Here is a 23133-nt window from a genome sequence, read left to right on the forward strand (position 1 = left end):
AAAAAAAAGTCTTGAAAATTCATACACGCATTCGAAAATTGGCTTAACTACGACACCTTTTAAGTGTATAAAATATTAGGATGTAGAGTAATTATTTCATTTCATTTTATTAGGTTGCTTTAACAATTACATTGGTGCAGTTGTTATCCTGAGCTGAGATATAGACTACCTTTCAACAGCTGATTTGTTCAAAATGGGGAGAGAGTTTACTGGTAATAAGGAGAACAAATTAGACAGAGAAGGAAAAAAATTGCAAAAATAACCTTCGAAATAGATAATAGATGTGGGATAGTTAGAGGAAAGGAGACATTACTTAATCTAATATCACAGCTCAAGGGGACAACCGCTGTAGAGTAATTATTAATGAGACACTTTTAGTTTTCTATTTTTTGCATTTTTCGGCTCTCGAATCCATCGACATGTGCTGGAAGGTATTCAAAAAATATTGCATTTCAGTGATACTTGTCATATCCATAATTAAAATCAATTAAAACAATATTAATGAGCCAAAACTGCTTAATCAAGACTAACATTTCCAAAGGGCAGAACATTCAAAATTACGCCCTTTTGAAATGTCAGTCATAATTTAATTTTTTTGAAAATATTGTTTTCGAAAAGATCGGAAAATTTTACGCATGTTTCATATTTAAACATTGTAAATCGGACCATAAGTTGCTGAGATATCGACATTAGAAAATGGTGGGTTGTTTGGGTGAGACTTAGAAAAACATCAATTTTCCTGTTTTTTAACCTTTGCACAGTGTTGAAAATCTGACGACTATGATTAATTTTGCGATTAATCGCTGCCTGTAACACCTCACGAATAAGACTGCTGAGAATAATCTTTATTCTCAAATTGCCACGACTAGCTGTCATTCGTCGAGTGTACCACCGCTGATTATAACAACCCATGACTGCTGGTGTTAAATGGGCAAAATTATAATCAGATCGCAGCAAGTTGACGACTAAACCCAATCATTCAAATTTTTATTCGTCTCTGTCACAGCCAGCGATCAATTGTTAATCGAGAAAGAAGTGATCAAAGCATACTCAGAGGGCCTTTCTTCAGGCAATCGTTATTCGCTTGAAGTGATTTTTTTCAACCTTGCCTTTGCATGACAATATCTCAGCAACTTAGGGTCGTATCAACAAAGTTCAATAAAGCAAAATATAGAGAATTTTCTCAGCTTTTCAAAAATATTTTTTTCAATGGTGGGCAAACATGGGCACTGATATAAAAAAATGAAAAACTGCGACTATTTTCAAAAAAGTTGCCTAAAAATGGTTATAACTTGAAAACGGTGCACTTTATCAAAAATTCACTAAAGTACTTTTTGATTGCAAATTCGATTTTACATCGAAGACTGAAGTTGAAAAAAATTTGCGACCAATATTTCTATTTTTTGAAAAAAATGGTATTGTTTCAAAAAATCATAACTCGGTTAAAGATTTTTTACCCATTCTGGAAATTTCTGAAAATTTGGCCTTTGATGTCCTCTAAAACATATCAAAAAATAAAAAAAAATAAAAGTAGTGTTTTTTGCCATTCAGTTTTAGTTTTAGTTTTAGTTCAGATTGCAAAACAGCTGTTATGCATTTTATGGCTTGTTAACTTGAAAAATATGAGCAACGGGCTAAATTTAATGGTTTCATCTTAACATAAATAAAAAAGTTATATTCAAAGCGATGTAATTGAGTCATAAGACTATCTGTTTTAATTTTTACATCACAAGCATCATTATTTTATGACGATACATAGAGGGTGACGAGCGGGAATTCCCGGGAAATTTGCCATTTTTGAGCCCCTCCATTCTCGGAAAATCGGGTTGAGACTCCCGTGAATTTTGACACTTATTAATTTTATTATGAATCTTATAAGGAAAAATGTATGAAATCAATAAAAGACACTAGATTAGTTAAATTCAGTGTTGGCATTCTCGCAACCACGCGAGAAAAAAAAAATCGTCTCTCTCGAGTTCTAGCCGCGAGTCCCAAGCTGCCAAGAGCAACTCGCCGATTGAAAGAATTACCCGCTCGCGGCGAGAGCGAAAACGCGAGAAAAAAGGCGAGTGCGAGCGTGGAGAGGAAAGGACTACAAAATCTCTCCTTCGCTCGCGGTGGGAAATCTCAACACTGGTTAAATTCAATACATACAAAAAATAAATAGCCATTTTCAAGTTAAACTAATGCAAAATGCATAACTTGTGAAATGAGAAATCGTTATAATAACCTATAAAAAAATGCCAATAACTGTAACTGATGACCCAATCACAAAAATGGGGAGCCAAAAGTTAAACAAAATAAGAAAAAAAAAAAGTAGTTGATCTCAGTAAACTTCCCTTCTTCAAAGTAATATCACGTTAAAAAAAAATCAGTAAAGTGTTTAGCATCGGCTCCAATTTTAAATAATTATTTTATTTAAAAAGAACTCTGACATTATTTTAGAGTTTGAGTCCACCTTATTCATATATTTCGTTTTATTTTCTTTGTAATTTTTATTATCCTTTCACATGATTAATACAGTTGACTCAAAGAAGAGTAAAACTACTTTTAAATGCTGGTCTGTGTCGTTGTTTGTCATGAATGTTAGATGTTAAGCTAGCTTATACACCCAAAGAAAAAATATATCTCAAAATCTGCAACAGTGGATTTGCTGCAGAAAATGTCACATTTTTTTAAAAATTTTGCAGCAAACCCGTAGATCATTTTTGCCCGCGTGTAAACATTTCAGCGATCTGCAGTTCTCACCAACACATATAATGCTGGCCCGTCCCCGAGCAACACTCCAAAGAGAAGCATATGTTGGTGCTCTTTCACTCTCATTTCATCAAGCGTTTATGGCGCGGTGGTAGCGTGTCGGATCAAGTACCAAAAAGTTGGTGGTTCAATCCTCGTTCTGTAAAGGGTTTTTTTGTGAAATACAACCAAAAAGCCGTCGGTAATGTCGATAATTGTCGGTAACGGGCAAAAATGTCATACCCCTATATCGCAAAAAATGCATGAGGACAGATTTCATGTAGATTCTGATATATTTTCATGCCGCCATGCATCAGAATCATGCGACCGCCGTTTGGGTGTACCTATTGGTCAAAAGTCTGATAAAAAATGTATGTCTACTGTGACACGATAGATTCATTAAAAGTAGAAAAAAATCATTTAGTTAGAAATATGAATCGCAAAAAAAACAGTAAAGTTTTGAGTTCCAACAGGTTTTCGAAATGAAATTGCGTTTGCAGATTCAGAAAAATTTTACAACAAGCATTAAGAAAATGGTCCCGGGTCCCGAGAATTCCCGAGAAAAGCAAAATTCAACTCTCGATTCACGGGAAATTCAAAATCTCGAGAATCTTCACCATTTAGCAATACACGATGTAATTCGCAGAACAAATAAAAAAAAACAAAAACCAAAATTACTTGATTCCTAGCTTTCTTAAAATTAAGTACCTTAAAATCAAAGCAATATTCCTTTCTAAAACTTTTCCGTAGCAACACAATTGTAGAGATTAGTTTGCAAAACAAGTTTCCTAAACAATTATCAGTTTTGGTTCAAATGAGCAGAGATTTGCCCATTTTCGTAAAATAAAAAGTGACTTTAACGATTTAACGATCGTCCCGCCTTTGTGGATCAATCGGACCGCGCACTGGACTCACAATCCAGAGGTTGCTGGTTCGAATCCCGCGACGGGCGCTCTAAAATTCTATGTGTAAATAAGAGTATCCGGCGCCGTCGCTCCGTGCCGTACTCAAACACTTAGGAGCCCAGGACGGCGAAGTCCTTGAAGTTAAAAGGAAGACACAAGTGGTTGGTATTAGCAATGGTGGCTGACAGCTAGGTTTATTTCTATTTAATTTTTATCTGTGAATAATTTTGTTAAAAATAAATCATAAGGCAAACATTAAAAAAAAACTATGAAATATACCTATGTATTGATTGATTACAGATTAAAACGTGTAAATCTGAAAACAACATCAAACATAAGCTGAAATTCCCTTTATAAAAAAAAGTATGAAGGCCATATTTCGTGTTAAATTTAATTAGGTTTATTGAACCTCTTTAATGAGCCGTGACTTCCAACCAATTACCGCTGCAAAGTGTTCGAGAGTTCAGCCAAGAATGCAAAGTTCACTTATTCACGTTCATTAAGCACAACTACCACCCCTGAATGAGTCAATGTCACGCGCCAGCACAACGATTGCTCGCCCAATTTCCACATGATTGAACAATTTGCTGGGAGGAGGAGAATAAAAATATCTGAGGGTGGGAGTGGAAAGTCCACCACTTTGTTGCTTGTTATCGACCGGAAGCTCCATAATTAGATTTAAACTTTAACTTTGTAATGTTAACTATTTGCCCTCAATTTGCTTAGCTTTTTTTCTTGTGTTTGTTGTTTTTACTCAGATCCAGCACAATGTGGTGGAGAAGTTCAATGTAGTTGCTTCCGTAGGAGAGATTAGAGCAAACATGGCCAAATTTTTAAATGTAGAAAAACTTGTAAACAGCAAATATTGTTAAGACGATTTAAGTTTTTTTTATTCTTCTCCTGAGAACAATGTTTCCTAAATCACTCTAACAATAAGAAAACGATAAAAATATTTCCAAAGTTTTAATGTATTTCAATATCCCCTACCGTCAAACACTCCCCACCCAACCCCCTCTCCAATGTTGCCAACAGGTGGAAGTTCGTTAAGCACCGACTAGTACAACTTAACTTAACTATGCTACCAATTATGCAAATCAATCGGTGCACTTTCGCCCTCTCCATTCAGTGAGCTTCCATTCAAGCCGCCTCACAGATGAAGACGGAAGGAAAGGCGCATTTTACAGCGAAAAAAAAAAGTTTAGCGAAACAACACAATTTTCCCACGTTTAGATCACTATCTTGGCAGCGGGTTCTGCTCAGCACTTGCTGCTGGAGGGCATTATGTCGATAAGTGCTTTGGTGAAGCCATTTCCGGGCTGGAGAATTTGCTCCTGGTTTGTAGTTTACTTTCCGGTTGGGAGTTCCATTTTTCTCCCAGAATAAAGGCAACACTTTGATAGCAACAGGGAGGAATACACTCATTATCATAATTTTAATCGGTTATGTCATAACACTTCATTTCGTTCATGTTTTTACTGGCCATTTAACTTTGTCAATTTTGGGTGATGATGACTGGCTGTTTGGAGTTCATAAAACTAATTAACTAGCAGATGCAGCAGGAGACTGGAAAAGTTTCAATGTTAACTGCTCAAATGTGATATCATCTTTATTCAGTTGGTAGTAGTTATCAGGTTAATGACTCTGGGGTTTTTTTTTTCAAGTTCTCCACTATCAATAAACTGTCAATAAACTCACTGAATAAGACATTCGAAATGATTTTCATAGTTTATTTTGAATGAATGATACAGAACTTTTCTGCAAATATTTTTTTACCATTTAAATTATTATTATCCATTTGAATAAAAAATTTCATTTGAAACTGAATAAAAACATTTTTATCAAAATAACACTTTAATGCAACAAAAAAAAAACAAACATAAAACCCCCATTTACGGAACAAAAACTCGCAACTTTTGAGCCATAGAAAAAACGGGCCCAAATTTTGAAACCAAGTTGAAAAAAATAATAAAAATATATTTAACAAGATACAAGTTTTTTTAATAGTGTAACAACGATTAAAGACATGCCAGAGAACCAACCTATTTAAAAAAAATCGACAAGTCGACATTACGCGATGGATCAACTAACCGAGCTATCAAGCAAAGGTAGGAAAAGTTATCCCACAGATGGTTATCCCGGGAATAATTTATAGCGCTATGGCGGCCATCTTTATGGCATGTGGGATAACTTGTCATGGTTATCCCAGGAACAATTTTTAAGAGAGATTCCAAAACTTTAAAAAAAGAACAATTAACATTACCTGGACCTGTTTCTTGAAAAATCTTGTTGCCCCACATTCCTGGAGCATAAAAATACAACTTGGCATAAGGCCATGTGGATGAAAAAAATTCCAGAAATATTTAAACATCATTTATTTTATTTTATTTTTTTTATATATTTTTTTCATTTTTTTTCTTTTTTTTCATTTTTTTTCATTTTTCATCCACATGACCTTATGCCAAGTTGTATTTTTATGCTCCAGGAATGTAGGGCAACAAGTTTTGTCAAGATACATGTCCAGGAAATGACCCAGAGTCCCATCCTAGAAGGATTTTTAAATTTATTAAATATTTGAATTAAAATAACTGATGTTTAAATATATCTGGAATTTTGTTCATGCACATGGCCTTATGCCAAGTTGTATTTTCATGCTCCAGGAATGTAGGGCTCAAGATTTGCCAAGAAACAGGTCCAGGTAATGTTAATTGTTCGTTTTTTTAATGTTTTGGAATCTCTCTTAAAAATTATTCCTGGGATAACCATGACAAGTTATCCCACATGCCATAAAGATGGCCGCCATAGCGCCATAAATTATTCCCGGGATAACCATCTGTGGGATAACTTTTCCCACCTATCAAGCAAGACTTTTTCTGTCAAGCGTCATTTTTCAATATTATAATTAAAAAAGCTTAGAAAAATAAGCTTTATCGATATGTGCAATCAAACTCAAACTCAAACTTATTGGGGATCCTAATCTTTCTTGTCTAATCTACAAGTTTTAAGTAATTTGTAATTTGCTGTTTTATTGTTTACGATAGCCTGTTAGTATAAACTGTGCACCAGGTCAAGTGCCAAACAGAGCTCAAAAATATCTCCAGATTTATATACATTTTCTTTAGAACAAAATTCTTAGTATATTTGAAAAATGGATGCAACAAAATCTATTTCTAGTGAATTTTTATCCAATTTTGAACTTTTTGTTAACTTAACCTCAAATTAATATACCTTTTATTTAAAACTTATAAACATAGTTAAACGAACGTTTGATTGTACCTTTTTTTCAAATAAAGTAGTAAAAATAATCATGGTTAATTTAACGAAATAAATTCAATTTGCATATTTTTAGGCTGAAATTTGAAAAAAAACAAAGACACCCTGGTTTGAAAATATATATTTTCCCATTTTTTTATAAGCGCTATCGATAAAAAACATTTATGAATAAACGGACATAGACATTGTGTGGCCTGTTCCAGTACAAGTTTTAAAAAATATAAATTTTGAGACAAGTCTTACCATTTGAATAGTTTTGAAAAGATAAAATGAAAACAGATCCGAGCTCACGATACTCTTTTTTTGCCGATTTAAAAAAAAATATAATTGTTTTAGGGGGCAAAATCTCGTAACATATGAGCCATAGATAAAAAAAAGGCCTAAAATGTTGCCGCAGAGTAATGATTTTCTTGATTTTTTTCATAGTTTTAAATAGAAGTCATCTCCATTTTTATAATTTTGCCTTTCTCACATGACTGAGGAAAGTTTATAAAAGCACTCTTGAAACGAACATCTCAATTCGACTCAATTCAAATTTGTTAAACATATGAAGGGAGACTGATATTATTTTGCTGCGACCTGACTAGTCCAAAATGTGGAGGAGGCACGGTTGATTCCCAAAAATGTGACAGGTTTATATTTTAAATATACTCGTATATCACGAATTTTACTAATTAGAATGCTTGAAAAAAAAAAGTATAACGGTTTTGCGAATTCACAAAGTATTTTCATAATAGCACTGAACAGAACATATATTTAAAAAATAAATTTTATGTTTTACCGCTGAAACCGACTTTTAAACTTAAAAAAAAAATCAGAATAATTTCATGAAAAAAAATCAGAAAATCATGTTTACTTTTTCTATCAACAACATTTTCAATATTCATTAAAAAATTTCGATCATTATTTTATTTTAATTCATTAAAATAAAACGGTTCTCATCATTGAGCTCAGCCAGAGCATAAGGAATTAAAAATAGCTATTTCTGGGGGTCAAAAATCGGCAAGTTCAAATGAATACATAAAAATTAAAAAAAAAAGTTGTTCTTTTTGTTCGAATTTCAAATCGAAAAAATTGAACCAATCCACGGGAGGCGACGAACACAAAAAAAATGAAAATCACATTTTTTTTATAAAAAAGGCTATTAAAATATGTATGCTTCAAGTTTTGTCTCTCGGCCCGGGTCTAGATCGGAGGTACCGTCATCAGGGGTGACAATGGCCCAATCTCACCCCCAGGCCCAATTTCACCCCTGATGACGGTAGGATAAAATAAAAAACTCATTTTTTAAAGCAAAAAAATCAACGATTTCATGAAAAAAATCATCATTATGTTGCCGATTCTGTGGTCTCAAAAATCATAATGGCAAAAAGTCCAAAGTTTTTAAATGCAAAATAAACGTAAACAATTTTTTCTCAATTGTTTACCATCGATTGCAATTTTTTTTTCTTTAAAACATCCCGCATAAAAAAGTACCATATAAAAACTTTTTTTCATATGGTAATTGAACTTTAAACTATATTGTTACTACCATTTCCAAAAATGTTTGACTACTATTTTAGAAATGGTATTTATATGGTTGGCATGAATTTTTACTATCTCACAAATGGTTTAACCATCTGGCATAAGGGTGGTTAGCAATGGTAACCTTAAAAAACTCAGTACTATTTTCGTCAAAAAACTGTTTGTTGTATGGTAAATAAATGGTTTAAGTACTATTTGGCAAAAAGTAACCTTAAATCAAACACTTTACAAATAGTTTAATATAGTTAAATTTTAATTTTGGGAAATTGAAAAACGATTTCACAAATAGTTACCATTTCTCAAAGTGTCATTGTATGATCCAATATGGTAATCAAATGGTAATTTTTTATCCGGGATTCTTTTTAAAGTAAAACATCTATTGCAGTCCTTTTTTTTTAAGAAAATTTAGAAAGGGCGTAGAAAAAATTGACCAAAAAGCATAGAATTCAGATACACTTGATTTTATAAGATCATTTTGTGAAATTGTCTCAGCTTTCGTTAAGATTTTTCGGTTTTTAAAAACATTTTCTTATGCCATTATTATAGAAACTAAAGGCCAAATTTTCAACGTTTCAAAATTAAACATTTGTGAAACTTTTTGATCTTTTTAAGATTTTGTTTTTGTTAGAGGTATTCAAGATCTACATTTCAAAGAAGCCAAATATTTAATATTTTACACAACGAAATGAATCAAAAAACCACTTCGGTTCTCGGTTCTGTAATTTAAGACTCATTTTATGATAAAATTGAAATATGAATTTACTTACCTTATGCATATCTACCCTTAATCTAACCCATTAAAAAAAATATTTGAAATCATTACGAAAACCTTTCAATGACATGATTGTTTTTTTTTTTCAATAGTGGGTCACGCCACACATAACTACACTTAGCAGCTCCAACATGCTCACATTTCCAAACAGAACCGCACTAATTATACGCACATCAATAATGACGTGTGTGGTGCAAATTGGTGCGTGTGGCATGAACAGATGAGCAAGAATTTGCAACCACAGCCGAACACAGAGCCAGAACTTTCGCCACGTGTGCCAATTGAATTAGATATCTCTCGCTCAACGCCGTCCACGTGTTCTCCTTTCTCGTACGCACAACTTCAGGTTGAGCAGCAGTGTGCAGGTGAGGTTATCAAATTCGCATCTTTTCTCCAACACACATACACAGACGCAGACGTGTCAGATCAAACAAATCAAATCACCAGGGCGGTAATCAAAATTAATTAACAATAAATCACAGAACAATGGATTTCCACGTGCCACGCACGTGCACGTCTGTTCGAATATGTTTGTGTGTGTGAAGTTCAGACCCATCCAAAACATGCAATTAGTAGGTGTTGCGAGGGGGTACTTGAGGGGCAATCTGCTCATGCTCATGTTGATAAAGCTCTGTAATTATGCTTGGATGCTGTACACACAGACACTGCTGTCTGGCTTGCAAAGCTTTGATTGACTGTGCTTTTGTGGAGAGGTTATCATCGGGTTTTGTTTCGAGCAATAAATTACCCATTCACAACAGGAAAACAATGGCTTATCTGGGTGAGATGATAAATAAATGGGGAAAAGTTGCTTAAATTTTGACCAACAAATTTATAAATATGATAATAAATTAAATATATAATAACATTCTCTTTAAAACTTAATGTCATAAAGAAAATTATAAACTTTATTGCCATCTGGAAATCATCCTCATTGGCACAACAATTGTTCCGACATATTTCCTCGCAAAAGTTTAAGTTTTATTGCTTCGTTCGCTCTTCGGCAAACTCCCGGAAAGAAGCACAGAACATAATTGATAGCTTCTTATCAGCGACTTGGTGGCACACGGAATTATACAAGCAATTAAGTTTGAAACTTTTCCTTCTTCCCAAAAAACGAACGAAATCGCGTGTCGTCCCGAAACCAATTGAGTCGCTAGGATTTCAGAAGTGCAATTTGAACGACGAAAAAACTTGGCGCAATTGTTGCGGATCTTGACAATTTTTCTTTCACTATTTCGCGTGCAGAAAAAGATGGACAATGTTCAAGAATGATTAATAGCTTTCGAGCATGCACCGCGTGGGGAAATTAATGCAATCTCGTCTTTTCATTTGCATTTGTCAGAAATGAAAAAAAAAACTTTAATTTGATTGAAATTAGGATTCGAGATGAAGCTTCTCTTCAGTTAGTTAATTTGTTGGTTTTTCTTTTAACCCTTTCAAGCCTGAATTTTCAAAAAAATATTTTTTAAGTGATGATGGGAAAATGATTCTTACGACCATACGAAAATTATAGGCTAGTTTTGGAATTTTTAATTTTTGGGTCATATATGACCCATCAGGCTCGAAAATAATTATCATCATTTTATCAATTTTTGTGTTCTTATTTTTGTTTAATCATTATTTTAAAATATTCAACATCTTTCAAATTGTAAACCACCTACGAAATTCGCTGTCAGCAAAATTCGTCATCGATTTTTATCTTCTAGGCAATGTCAAATGTATTTTTAAAATATTTTTTTCATACTGTAATCCGGGGTTACATTGATAGGAATTAAATTTATTTGTCAAATATTATTAATTCCGGCCACGCAATATCCAGGAACCGTTATCATGATAGTAACTGTATTTTAAACAATTATTTGCCTTAAAGTGAGTTTGACGTAACCAATTAAACAATTTACCATATGTTAGGTAAATGTTTTATTTGAAAGTTCATAATTAAAAGTTTGTTTAACTAAGTTTATATTCTTTCAATAAAATTTATATAAATTTTAGGTTAGATAAATAAAACGTTCCAAGATTGATCAAAGTTTATTAGAAATTGTTTTATTCGCAAAACCATTTTTTGTTGCTACCAGAATCAATTTTGTGGCATGAATCTGAAATTTTCTATACTGTACTTAGAAGCTTGCTTTACTGAAAATGGCTATAAATCTTGAAACTCTGTCACCTCCCATTTCCAGGGAAAGTGCGAGCATGAGACAAGATGGAGGACTATTGAATAGCAGGAGTACTATTTCCTGCACAGATGCAAAAGAACACAGCAAACAATAAAAATGGGTCGAATTCCAACAGAATCCCAGATAATCAACCAGCCCTCCCAAGACAAGGATAAATTCAACCTACACAGAAATAAAAGAGGGGATTTTAGCGTACTTACATCTATATTGACGAACTAAACCTAGTTGGCGTCCTTAAAACTAGAGTTGCGGGTGTAAACCTGTGTGTGTGTGTGACCCCCGTGTATCCCTCGACGATCCGGAACAACGTTGCTGCCCGGGCAGAACCCAGCTTGGTCACCGGCGAGAACGCCGGCCATCCGGTGCATTAGCCCCGCCGTCCAGTCGGCAGGAATGCACAGCAGCGCACTGCTCCACACCACGACTCCAGCCATGATGGAATTCAGCTTGTGAAACAGGAAATGAAGGCCGATCTCAAGTTATCCAACTACTCCAGCATGGCCATGCTTTCCATGCTGATAGTAGACGCCACCTCACTCTCCACCGCGACCAATTTTCGGTATCGCGGCACCTCGCACTCCAGTGCGGTTAATTTTCCACGCCGATATCCTTATCACTGGTGAGACGGTTTTCACCACAAGAAAACACAATAAGCGAAACTTCTGCTGGCCAATCGTCTGGCGGAACACTTGACGGGTCGACGATCGAGGCGGTCTCTTTGATGCTGAACCAGTGACTGATGATGATCTGCGGGCGACGATCGGCTATATTGGTTGGCCGATCGCGCCGCGTGTTATCTCTCACGGCTCTGGTTGACGTCGGCCGATAAGAGATTGGAGAGTGAGTACCGGGGCGTCGCTAGGGTGGCTCAAACTGCTCGGCTTGATTTCCCCCTCGGGAAATTGGTTTGGTGCTGGCATGGATTATGCTGATCCGGTATGTAAATGTGGTTTTACCTGAGACATGATTACAGGTCTGTGCTAAATGTGCTCACGTGCTAGGGTAATCAATCAATGATCGGCCTTCGATTTTAAAATTGCCCAATATCATGTGCATGTGTTCCAAATGTGCGTGCAGTTCGCTAGGAGATTACGCGCTCGCGAGAGTCAACGCGCAATCAGCATCGATCGGCTGCTGGGAAGCCGCGATCGATGATGATGATGATGGTTCTTGGCTTCTTGTTTGTGTTGTAAGTGTAGTGGTTTTATAAAAATTCTAGCAGACAAAAGATCAAATTTTGCCCTGATCGGGATGGCTTAGGGCACTCTTCTTGTTATTCGCAGACTTCTACTGTTGCGATGGTAAACTGCAGCAGGCAGGTTACAACTCATTTAAAAATATTTAACTGAAAAACATATCACATATTTAAATACAGCAATTCCCCACGAAAACAGCATGATTCGAAAAAAAAAATTCTCCAGTCGGGCTCAAAATTTTTCTGGGGGTTCCTTGGCCGAAATAATAAGACCCATATTTTTTTGTTTGGCCATTAGGGTGACCTACGCCGTGTTAGAGTGGTCCGAAAAATGGCAATTTTTGTAATTTTTCGCAAAAACCACTTTTTTCAAAAAAGTATAAAAGTAGTACTTAAAATACTGTTTTGAAGGTCTCGGGACCAAAGAGCCTATGTCTGAAAATATTTTTACCTGATTCCTCGGAAAATTTTACATAATATATCAAAAAATGGTGAAGATAAGTTTTCAATTTTCTGCGATACGATTTTAAAAAAATAAAAAAACCGGGTTTTTCAACGCGCCACGCGCAAAAATCGGAAAATGACGAAAACGGCAAAAAATCGTCTTTTTTCACTAAAACTGCAATAACTTTAAAATTTCAGCCCTATACTGCCCATGTTCGCATAAATGTCCCATATGCAAAAACATCATTCTGAGAAAAACGCAAGGCAAAATTGTCCCACACATAAGGCTACGTGTTAAGTTTTCGCGAAAAAACTGGATTTCCTCCAGATTTCTAGAACAAAGTACTGGATGTTAAAGGCTCTTTTGAAAGAGCACAAGATTTTGAACCAAACTGCATCAATAAGTCAAAAGTGACGAAAACGCATATGGGACATTTATGCGATCATGGGCAGTAAAGCCCTATGCCAATTTTTATGTACAACGGTAAAAACACGATTTAAAACCATTTCTGGACACTTTTTTTCATTTTAATGCAAAAAAAAAAATATTGACAAGACAACATTTTTTCGATGGACCATCTATGGTTCCCTTGGAACGAGCTGTCAAGTAGGAACTTTTCTGTCAAGGCGGACCGCGAGGATAATTTTTCAAAATTGATTTAAAAATCCATTTTAAACTCTTTGTGGCCGTACAAAGGGTCATTGTACTCAGAAAAATAAGCTTTATCGCTGTGAACAATAATATCAGCAATCTAAGCTTCATTTAGGACCCAATTTAGATTTTTTTTTTTAAATTAGTTTGCAATGCAGTCCAGACTCGATTATCCGAAGATTCGATTATCCGAAGTTCGATTATTCGAAAGTTTGTACATAGTTATGGGACCTTTTTTCAATATTTGATCGCCGTTATTTTTTTTTTTTTTTTTTTGATTTATTATAGAGATTTTACACCATTGTGCATTCGTCTCTTCAAGGTGGATAGTAGAAGAGGAAAGTTTACAAAGTTTTTGATCACTTGTCTGGCTATATTTCAATGATTGATACCATGCCTTTTTTCTAACGATTTCTGTCTTAGTTTCAAATATTTACGGGCAAATTTGGATCTTAAATTATCAAATTCTTTACTTTTTTCTTCGTCCTCTTCCTTCGAGGATTTAACCGTTAACTCATAACACTTATTGTAATAATATTTTGCTTGTATGGCATCTTCGTCTTCTTCATCTGTTGTTTCTTCTTTAGCCATCTCTCTTCGCTTTGTTCTTAAGTCGTAATCCGCGTCCAAATATGCTTGCAAGCGCTTCCGGGTTTTGCGAGTGTGCTTAGAAAGCACGGTCTCGAATCCATCGTTAGATTCTTCGGCAATTTCACTTGTTTCCATTGCATTTTGGTCTGGTTTACTGTTGTTGCTTTTTCTGCTGCTGCTGCTGCTTGGCTCAGGTTCAGTCGGTGGTGTACTGCTTTTTTGGTTCACCTTTTTACTCGAATCCCCACTTTTTTTGTTCTTTGCTTTGAGTTTGCAAAGCGATTTTTTGCCTATAATCGTCACTGCTGCAGCAGCGTTGTTTACAGTGATTGATTTCGGCGTTGGCTGTTTCAGCAACATCCGCAGGGTCCGAACTCCATTTGGGATCCCTGGGAAGAAGTTAATCCAGCGGTCGTTGGTGATGGTCAAAATTTCGCCGAATTTACTCATCACTTTGACTACGTCATCATTGCTTATGCCTAGAGGTAGGTCAAGCACACGAACTTCCGTAGCGTTGTTGTCCAGGTAAATCGGGATTTTGCAACCCTGATATACCAGAGGTTTGTCGATGATGGACGAGGCCATTGCTGAGTCGGCGAACTGCAACACGGCTATTCTTCTCCTATTGCATAATTGCAATGCTCGCAAGTTTTCTTGGTTTACTTGAAGGTCTGCGAGAAATTTTTTTACAAGCTTTGGGCTTGGTTGGTTTTGGAGTTGACAAAAATCCAGAACCACACTGTTTTTGTCTACGGTGCACATTTTAAAAAAAGCGGCGACGCGCACACAAACTGCGGACTGGCGTTGAGAATGCGACTTGTAAGGTCGGTGGTTACTTTGCAACTGGATCGCCGTTATTTTGGTCGTCATCTTGGATTAAAAAATCAATCAAAAATTAAGTAACGAAAAGAAAATCTGGTTACCGTCGTAACGTCGTTACAGCCATCGCGACTTCCGATACTTATTTTATTTTGAATAGGTCCTATAAACATATGAAAGACAACAGCTTATAGGACCTCTTCAAGAAAAAAAAACTCTAGATTTGTTCTCTGAATTTTCATTGTTTTCAGTAAAGAGTATTTACGGTAGGGTAACGAAAGAAAATTCAACTCTATCAAAAGAAAAAACATTTTCTTAAAGAATCAACGCTGGCCTCCCTGGTCTCCACCCATGGGGTATTGGCCAAACATATTCGGCCAGTAAGACATCACCGGGTATTGTGCTTGTGGCATGTACTGGCCAGCATACGGCATGAACATCGACGGGTACTCCAGCGGAGCTTAAGCAGCCGGTTCCGGATTCGTTCGTCCGGCACCTGCAGCGTGCCTACGTCAGGTTTTACGGCCGGAGCAGCGAATCCACGTTCTTCCGTCACCACAACAGCAACGACCGTCCTGACCCGCAAGCGCTCGAATAGGGGCGTTCGGAAAGACCAGGACTTCTTTCTCCTTCTTCAGCAGAATGCCGTGTTGGTTCTGCCCGGCCTTAACGGGATTAATGGCCGCACTTTCCCCGGTACTGGTCTCGAAGCTGATAAAGACGAGTAAGCAAAGAGCGGATCCAACAACTGTCGGGAGACCATCGTCCGCTCGGGAACCTGGCAGTAGCTCAAAGGGGACAGCTTCTTCTGCCGCTCGAATTTCCTCAGCTTCGCCGCATTATTTAACATCTCGTGCAGCTCGGCCATCGGGATCCGTCTCGCTGGAACCGGCGCCGAGGCCGATTCCGTACTCATCTTAGGAAAACGTTGATCTTCTGTAAGAGTTGGTGACGAAACGGGATTAATGGCCGCAATTTCCCTGTACTGGTTTCGAAGCTGATAAAGACAAGTTGTTGAAGCAAAGAGCGGATCCAACAAGTATCGGGAGACCGTCGTCCGCTCGGGAACCTGGCAATAGCTCAAAGGGGACAGCTTCTTCTGCCGCTCGAATTTCCTCAGCTTCGCCGTATTGTTTAACATCTCGTTCAGCTCTGCCATCGGGATCCGTCTCGCTGGAACCGGCGCCGAGGCCGAACCTCTCGCTCAGAGTCGTCCGATCCCGTACTCATCTTAGCAAAATATTGATCTGCTGTAAGAGATGGCGACGACTTTTTTTTTTTTTTGAACTGCACTGGTTTGTGGTTGGAACGAAAAAAAAGATGTGTATGTCAAGACAAAATTTTCATCCTCAACTATGGTCCGTTTGGAAAAAAAACTGTCAAGTAGAACCTTCTTTGTCAAGAAAACCACGAAGTTAATTTTTAAAAATTGAGTTAAAAATTTATTCGGTCGTACAAAGGGTCATTGTACTCAGAAAAATAAGCTTTATCGTTGTGAACAATAATATCCCAAATTTTGGTTTAGTTTCAGGATCTAATTGGGTACTAAAGCCCTATGTAAATTTTTATGTACAACGGTAAAAAACACGATTAAAAACCATTTCTGATCACTTTTTTTCATTTTAATGCAAAATTTTTTTTTGACAAGACAACATTTTTTCGATGGATTAACTATGGTCCCCTTGGAACAAGCTGTCAAGTAGGAGCTTTTCTGTCAAGAAGGACCGCGAGGTTAATTTTTCAAAATTGATTTAAAAATCCATTTTAAACTCTTTGTGGTTGTACAAAGGGTCAATGTACTCAGAAAAATAAGCTTTATCGCTGTAAACAATAATATCAACAATCTAAGCTTCATTTTAGGACCCAATGCAAAGCATTTTCGAATTTGGCAACTCATAAATTGATCGAAAAGCGATCGAAAAACGGATTTGTTTACAAATGACACTAAAGACCATTTCTGGAGCAACATTTGAAAAGGGCGCATAAGCATTTTGACAGCTAGAACTATTTTGCAAATTCCGAAACAACAGGTAACTATTTAACAAAACTCGCTACGTTAGATGGTAGCTGAGAAGGCCAGCTATTGTTTAACACATCGAGTTTTGTGAAAAAGTTACCTGTTGGCTCGGAATTTGCAAAATAGTTCTAGAGGTCAAAATGCTTATCCGCCCTTTTCTCGTGTTGCTCCAGATTTGAAAACAATCCCAAATCATTAAAAATAATAATAAAATAATTAAAGCATTTATTTATTTTGTCTTTTAACATCTTGCAAGCAGCGCTCCATGTGGTCAGTTTTGCAACCAGCTGTTGGTTCAAATCTCTGCTAAATCCCCACTTCAAGCCAACCTTCTCAACAGCACACGAACCATCATCCCAAATCTGACATTTCTCGCACCGCACACGCGTGATAAACAAAAATCCTTCAACTCGCCGCTGATGACATAAGAAAAACCAAAAGTTTCGTTTGCCGTGTTTTTGAGTGAAACTCCCCGCCACTGCCATCGGAGAAATGACCTTCCCGGACAAGGAAACCCGTGCCGCGTGTTGGGCCGCCCGGGACGAGTACTGGGCCTGTTTGGAGCAGCACGCGCCCATGCACAGCTCGACGTCGGGCCAGCCGGAACCGAAGCAGTGCGTAGCGCTCCGGAAACTGTACGAAAAAGGGTGCCCCGGCCAGTGGGTCAAACACTTTGACCGGAAGCGGACGTTCGAGCAGTTTAAGGCAAAAATGGCAAAAGGATACGAACCGCTGAACGAGCAGCAGCAGCAAAAGTAGAGTTTCGTGGATCAATTAGGACTTGTTTTACTTGTTTATTTCGCGCGCCCTGTACAGTTATTAGGAAATAAATCAATAAATAAAGCTAATAAAACCCAAAACCACCCCCATCCTAACTAGCAGCAGCAACCGAATTGTCCTCGACCTCAATCGAAACAATGTATCGTCCCGGAATCATGACCAACCCGAGAATCCGCTCCTCTCCGCCCTGTTCCGTGTACTCGCTGGTCAGACCCAGAATCACGTTCGCGTCCGCATCGGTGCAAACGAACATTCCAATCAGAATTCTCCCGTCGGACATCTTCACCCGGAAGGTGTTGTTCAGCCAGGACCGGAGCTTTTTCCTGCTCGGATTGGTTTCCTGTTCCACCATTGCCTTGTGCTCGTCGCGCTTTGCCTGTAAATTTAAGCATTAATTAAACCGCGTTAAGAAAAGAGGCCGTTGAATCGGAACATTCACTCACCTGAATCTTGTTCCAGGTTTCATCGTCGGTGTCCTTTTCGTCGCTGCTCATTTTAGATTTTTAAGTGTTTTCTGCTAAGATTTCACAATCTGGCTCACTTTTGTAAACAAAACGCAATGTTATGATTCGAACTTTTGACAGCTTGTAAATAAAATGGATAGCGGCGCCACTAGCAATGCAGCGGTGGAATGAGGAAACTGAAACGCCATCCGGTCAACGGTGGTGGGGATCGGAACTATAGAGCAAATTGGACATTCAGTAGAAGAAACAGCCGGTACATTTTTGGCCTGCATTTGGGACTTTTATTGGTCGATTGAGAGATTCGACAGAAACGTGCACGCATCCTGGTGGCGAGTAGAAGCACTACGCAACGATGTTCGGAATGACAGCGTGCTTGGAAATATTTTTTTTTTTGCAGTTTTTGATTTTTATTTCCTTCAAATATTTTTTAACGTCGATGAAAGTTGTTGTAAAGTGTGGCAATCGCATAAACGAATCAAATGATGTATAAATCATAGGGGCTGAGTTAATTTTTAATGTTTTTTCCTCAAATTTACCAAAAAGATCTTTTGAAAAATTGATTTAAATATGATTTATTTGATTGATAATGCTCCTTATGTATGTATTATTGATAGAACAAACTATTAGAGTCATATTACAGCATAATTACAATAATTTTCTCAAAAAATTGCCAGTTATTCGTTTTTTTCCAAAAAAATCATCAAAATGCATTTTAAGGTCAATATTTTGGTCAAAGGGGAAGAAAAGTAAAGTTTAAACACTTTTACATAACATTTCATCATTACTTTTAACTTTTGCAACATTTAACTCAAGTTATCCAAAATCTCGATCATCTTTTTAGAAAAATCGTTTAAATAAAATACCAGTCACAATTAATCACTACAAATCACCACGCATTATGATCGTTAGCGAAATTGCCACACTTTGCAATACCCCACTTTTCTAAAAATGCTTGATTTTTCATCAAAAACGCGATTTTTCCCTAAAAACTGCTCAAACTGTATGGGGGCTGTCATTCCGAACACCGCTGGAACAACAGCGAACCTAGCGGAAAAAACGTCGTCGAATTCTTCAATTGTTTTTTGTTATGTTTGAGTAGAATTGTTTGTCAAATCAGTGTCAGGATTGTAATGAGGACATTCTCCTGGGTCGATTGATATTTAATAGATAGATAGAAATAGAAAAGTTGAATCTTTGTTTAGGTAGGTATTTAAAAAGCGGATAATTTCTCAGTACAAAACAATTTTTTGATACACTGCATTTATGTTCATGAAATTGTGACCGACTCCGTGGCTTAATGGTTACGGCTTCTGCCTCACAAGCAGAAGGTTCAGGGATCAAATCCCGGTCGGTACCTTTGAAATTTGGAATCAAGAATTTGAACTTTGAATATGAACAAAAACGAAACAGAATCAGGTGGAATTCGAACTCACACCTTTGGATTGATGATCTGGGACTCTAACCAGTCGGCCATCTAAAGGTTATAAAACATGTTGTATTCTTCTCATATTAAATACGCTCTGATCCCTGATTTGCCTGAAGGGATTGGGAGCCTTAAGATAGATCAAAGATCCGTCTGGTGCTTGCTTCTATGTTAAGGCGGGGCCGGACAATGCCCGACGACCTCGGAATTGGGCCGCTAGGATCTCTGCCATTCTGAAATGGGTCGTTGGAAGCAGCGCGAGGGCTATCACCACCTAATACCCGGGACTGAGATAAGTTGTATCAGCATTCGGCATATACAAAGTCTGATACAATTTATACTTTCCCATAATCGCTACCGGTTAGCGGGTATTGGATTGGACCACACACACACACACACACACACACACAAATTTTTACTATTTCAAAATATTTCAAAATTTTAAATATAATCGTGGTTGCTTACTTTATTCTAATATATGTATGACTTGAAATTAGAGACCCTAAATATGGAGACTGGTCTTAGTTTGCTAAATCGATTTGGCAACGTATGTTTTGAGCTTGGCAACACTGATAAATTTTGCTGGGCGTAAAGGCAAATGCTCGTTTGGATACGTCAAACTCGTGTCTGTTTGGGTACCTCAAATTCACTTCGAACAGTCTCCCTATAGAGAATTTGCAGCAAAGCTAAAAAACACATGTCGCCACCTATGAACAAGTAGCGTAAACCTATGATTTTTCGAAAAAATGTGTTTATACCTTCAAAATCAACATTTTTATAAAACTTATGCCGGATTCGGATGAGAAAAATTATTTCCAACAATTTGATGTATAACTTTCTAATATTTGTTTGATTTTTCTATGAGAAAATTGTAAATTTAGTTAAAGATAGTTATTTGGACTAATTGGCAACAAAGTCTGTCAAAAATCAATAGAAATTGTTGAATATACGTTAACACATCTGTTATCAACTATATAAATGCTTATTTCGTTGATATATACCGGAAAACTCATTTTTTCGTGTTCCAAAACATGTTTTTTAAAAAAAAAGTTCACAAATTTTTGCGCGCCCAAAAATTGATGTTCATTACTTTAAAGCAAAAAAATTTTCTCGTCTTTTGCAACAAGTTTCATTAAGATTGAAGTAGGATATAATGAGAAATAAGCGATTTTGTTCTTCAATCCAGCAGAAAGGAATACGATTTTTGGCAAGTAACCTCATTTTGGCGCCACCTACATTTGAAACACAGTCGCGCTGCAAAACCTCAATTTAGGATCTCTACTTGAAATCGGTTGAAAATGTTGTTTAGAAGCTGCTATAAAATACCACAATAATGCGTTGAAAACAAGGGGGTTGACTCTCGATCATTCTGGAATAATTCCAGTTTCATTCTGGAATGATTGGAATGATGAGAATGATTTGTTCTATAATATGAGTTTTCCAGATAAGCGTGTAAACGTCAAAACATTCGACAACAAAAACAGAAGCACTTTTGCGTGATTGGTTCTCTCTGATTCTTTTCGGCGATTTAGACACAAAGAAAACCTACGGAGTGGCCATCGTTTGTCAGTTCCAGCACGCATTTATTAGCGAGGGGCGGATTTGCCTACGAGAGAGTAAGTTCCGGAAATAGTTGGTGCTCAGTTATCTGCAAACTGCTATACTCGTGCCGGTTCGGAAGTAGCAAGACAAGCTTCTTCTCCAGTGCTAGTTCCATCATACGGTAGAATCTGGCCTGCTGTCTCGGATCACCGGAACGGCCTGTTTTATGGCAGAGGCTGAGGTTCTACTTGAAATAGATATCAAAAAAAGACCTCTATTTTTCAGCTGCTGTCAACAATCATGGCCCACCTTACCGCACTCGCTACAGATGATAAAGAAGAGCCAACAACAACATCACCGCCGTTAACGTCAACCCGGATTCGACGCGTTACCCCAAACTGAGCAATCAAAACGGTATCCGAACTGGTATTGATCTTCGTTGCGATTTTAATTTTTCAACACTTCCCTGTCATTCATTGTCCCACCTGTCCCCATTCATCCCACATGTATCTATTCACTTGCAGTTATCTGTTTAAAATCCCAATCAAATGCATAGAACAGCAGAACGGCTCCCGACTACGCTCGCTGAATAAATCCCAATGACGAAGACCACCAGGTCAGTTCGTCCGTACGAAAAAATTTGCCTTCCAGGACAAAGTGCAAAATAATGGCGATTCTTTTCTTGAGAAGGTAGTTTATTTCTTTTAATATAAATATAAAACTAACCTCTTTCGAGGGTTCCAACGTTTAATTCGTTTTTCTTTGTAAAATCGTTGGTGTGGGAATTGGGTCAGCGCCTGAAACAAGCGGAAGCTCTCTGTTTCTCGATGAGCTTCTTTTCCAGCACAGTCGATTGTTTGAGTCGACGTCCTTAGCCGCAGCGCTTCGTCTGAATCCAGCTCGGTTGCTACTCAGGTTTAATTGCTACGCAGCTGCATGCGTCGTCGCTTCCGGGCACCTCCGCGTTGGCCTTTAAACTGTTGTAGGGATCCTCGTAAACCTAAGACAGTGAATGACTCAAATAAATCACCACCACCTCGTAGTCCTTCTTCTTCATCACCGCCACCGAATGCGCCTGCTGTGGGTTCGTGTTCATCGATTTCTCCAAGATTATTTTTTGGCAAGCATAAAGGATGCCCTCCGCCGCCCACAAGGTCATCCTCGCCGAACAGAATGTCGTTCACTTACGATCGTCGCACCAGACCGGCATCGGGCTGCTGCTCCGATCGCAGCCCGGATTCTGGACTTTCCAAAATCTCTTGATCTTGCGTGGCCTCGGTGGCCATTTTTAGAGCACAGCCTGGTTCCCCTTCGTCAGCAGAAACTCGTCGTACTAGACTCGGGCCTATCCGCAAAAATGACCTTCTTGTCGACCGCGTGTCAATTGGTTGCACCTCGTTGCGTCCCTCGCGATGGTCATTCCTCCATTTGGCGCCTTCGTCGGATTGATGTAGAAATCGTTAGGTTCATAGTGCTCCGTCCAACCACGTTCCACGGCGATTCCGTGTCCGTTAATTTGGGTTGATCGACAGTTCCTTTGAGAGCGGTGGTATATTCGTGTCATATTCCAGAACATGATCTGGTGGGTTTAGATTTTGTCTGGAATAAAGAGTTGGATTATGGGTTGTTCAAGTAAACGCGGGCTACTTAATCTTTCTGGCCATTTACTCCCCGGAAGTCGCCTCGAGACGACTGCGTGGTCGCGATGTTCTACTCGTCGGCGTCCCAGTGTCGGGTCGTAGAAGTAAGCGAAATTACCGGCCGTCGTCCGTCAGCGTCGGCTTAAGCTTAAGATTTTTGTCCTGCACTTGGACGG

The 23133-nt window shown here is 37.7% G+C and overlaps 2 protein-coding genes and 1 long non-coding RNA gene across 3 annotated transcripts; 2 read left to right on the plus strand and 1 right to left on the minus strand.

Moving 5' to 3' along the window:
* The first annotated feature begins 17480 nt into the window (after positions 1-17480).
* Positions 17481-17955, plus strand: LOC120414404 (cytochrome c oxidase assembly factor 6 homolog). The gene has a single exon (XM_039575587.2). The coding sequence runs from the start codon at positions 17601-17603 to the stop codon at positions 17865-17867; it is 267 nt and encodes an 88-aa protein (XP_039431521.1). The 5' UTR covers positions 17481-17600; the 3' UTR covers positions 17868-17955.
* Positions 17879-18488, minus strand: LOC120414396 (N-alpha-acetyltransferase 38, NatC auxiliary subunit). The gene is made up of 2 exons (XM_039575575.2): positions 18332-18488; positions 17879-18264 (listed from the first exon to the last, which is right to left on the minus strand). The coding sequence occupies exons 1-2, from the start codon at positions 18380-18382 to the stop codon at positions 17980-17982; spliced, it is 336 nt and encodes a 111-aa protein (XP_039431509.1). The 5' UTR covers positions 18383-18488; the 3' UTR covers positions 17879-17979.
* A 2680-nt stretch (positions 18489-21168) lies between these two features.
* LOC128093418 (uncharacterized) lies at positions 21169-22068 on the plus strand. Its single transcript, XR_008212445.1, has 2 exons — positions 21169-21391; positions 21603-22068. It is a non-coding gene; the product is annotated as an uncharacterized LOC128093418 (long non-coding RNA).
* Positions 22069-23133: the final 1065 nt, after the last annotated feature.

This window comes from Culex pipiens, chromosome 3 (genome assembly GCF_016801865.2).
Source record: "Culex pipiens pallens isolate TS chromosome 3, TS_CPP_V2, whole genome shotgun sequence".
NCBI lineage: Eukaryota > Metazoa > Arthropoda > Insecta > Diptera > Culicidae > Culex > Culex pipiens.

What these genes read in the sequence shown, in the direction of transcription:
- LOC120414404 (XM_039575587.2), top strand. Translation starts at nt 17,601, where the DNA reads ATGACCTTCCCGGACAAGGAAACCCGTGCCGCGTGTTGGGCCGCCCGG.
- LOC120414396 (XM_039575575.2), bottom strand. Translation starts at nt 18,382, where the DNA reads ATGAGCAGCGACGAAAAGGACACCGACGATGAAACCTGGAACAAGATT. An exon ending in AAACCTGGAACAAGATTCAG is followed by an intron (nt 18,265 to 18,331) that starts GTGAGTGAATGT and finishes TTAAATTTACAG; the next exon opens with GCAAAGCGCGACGAGCACAA.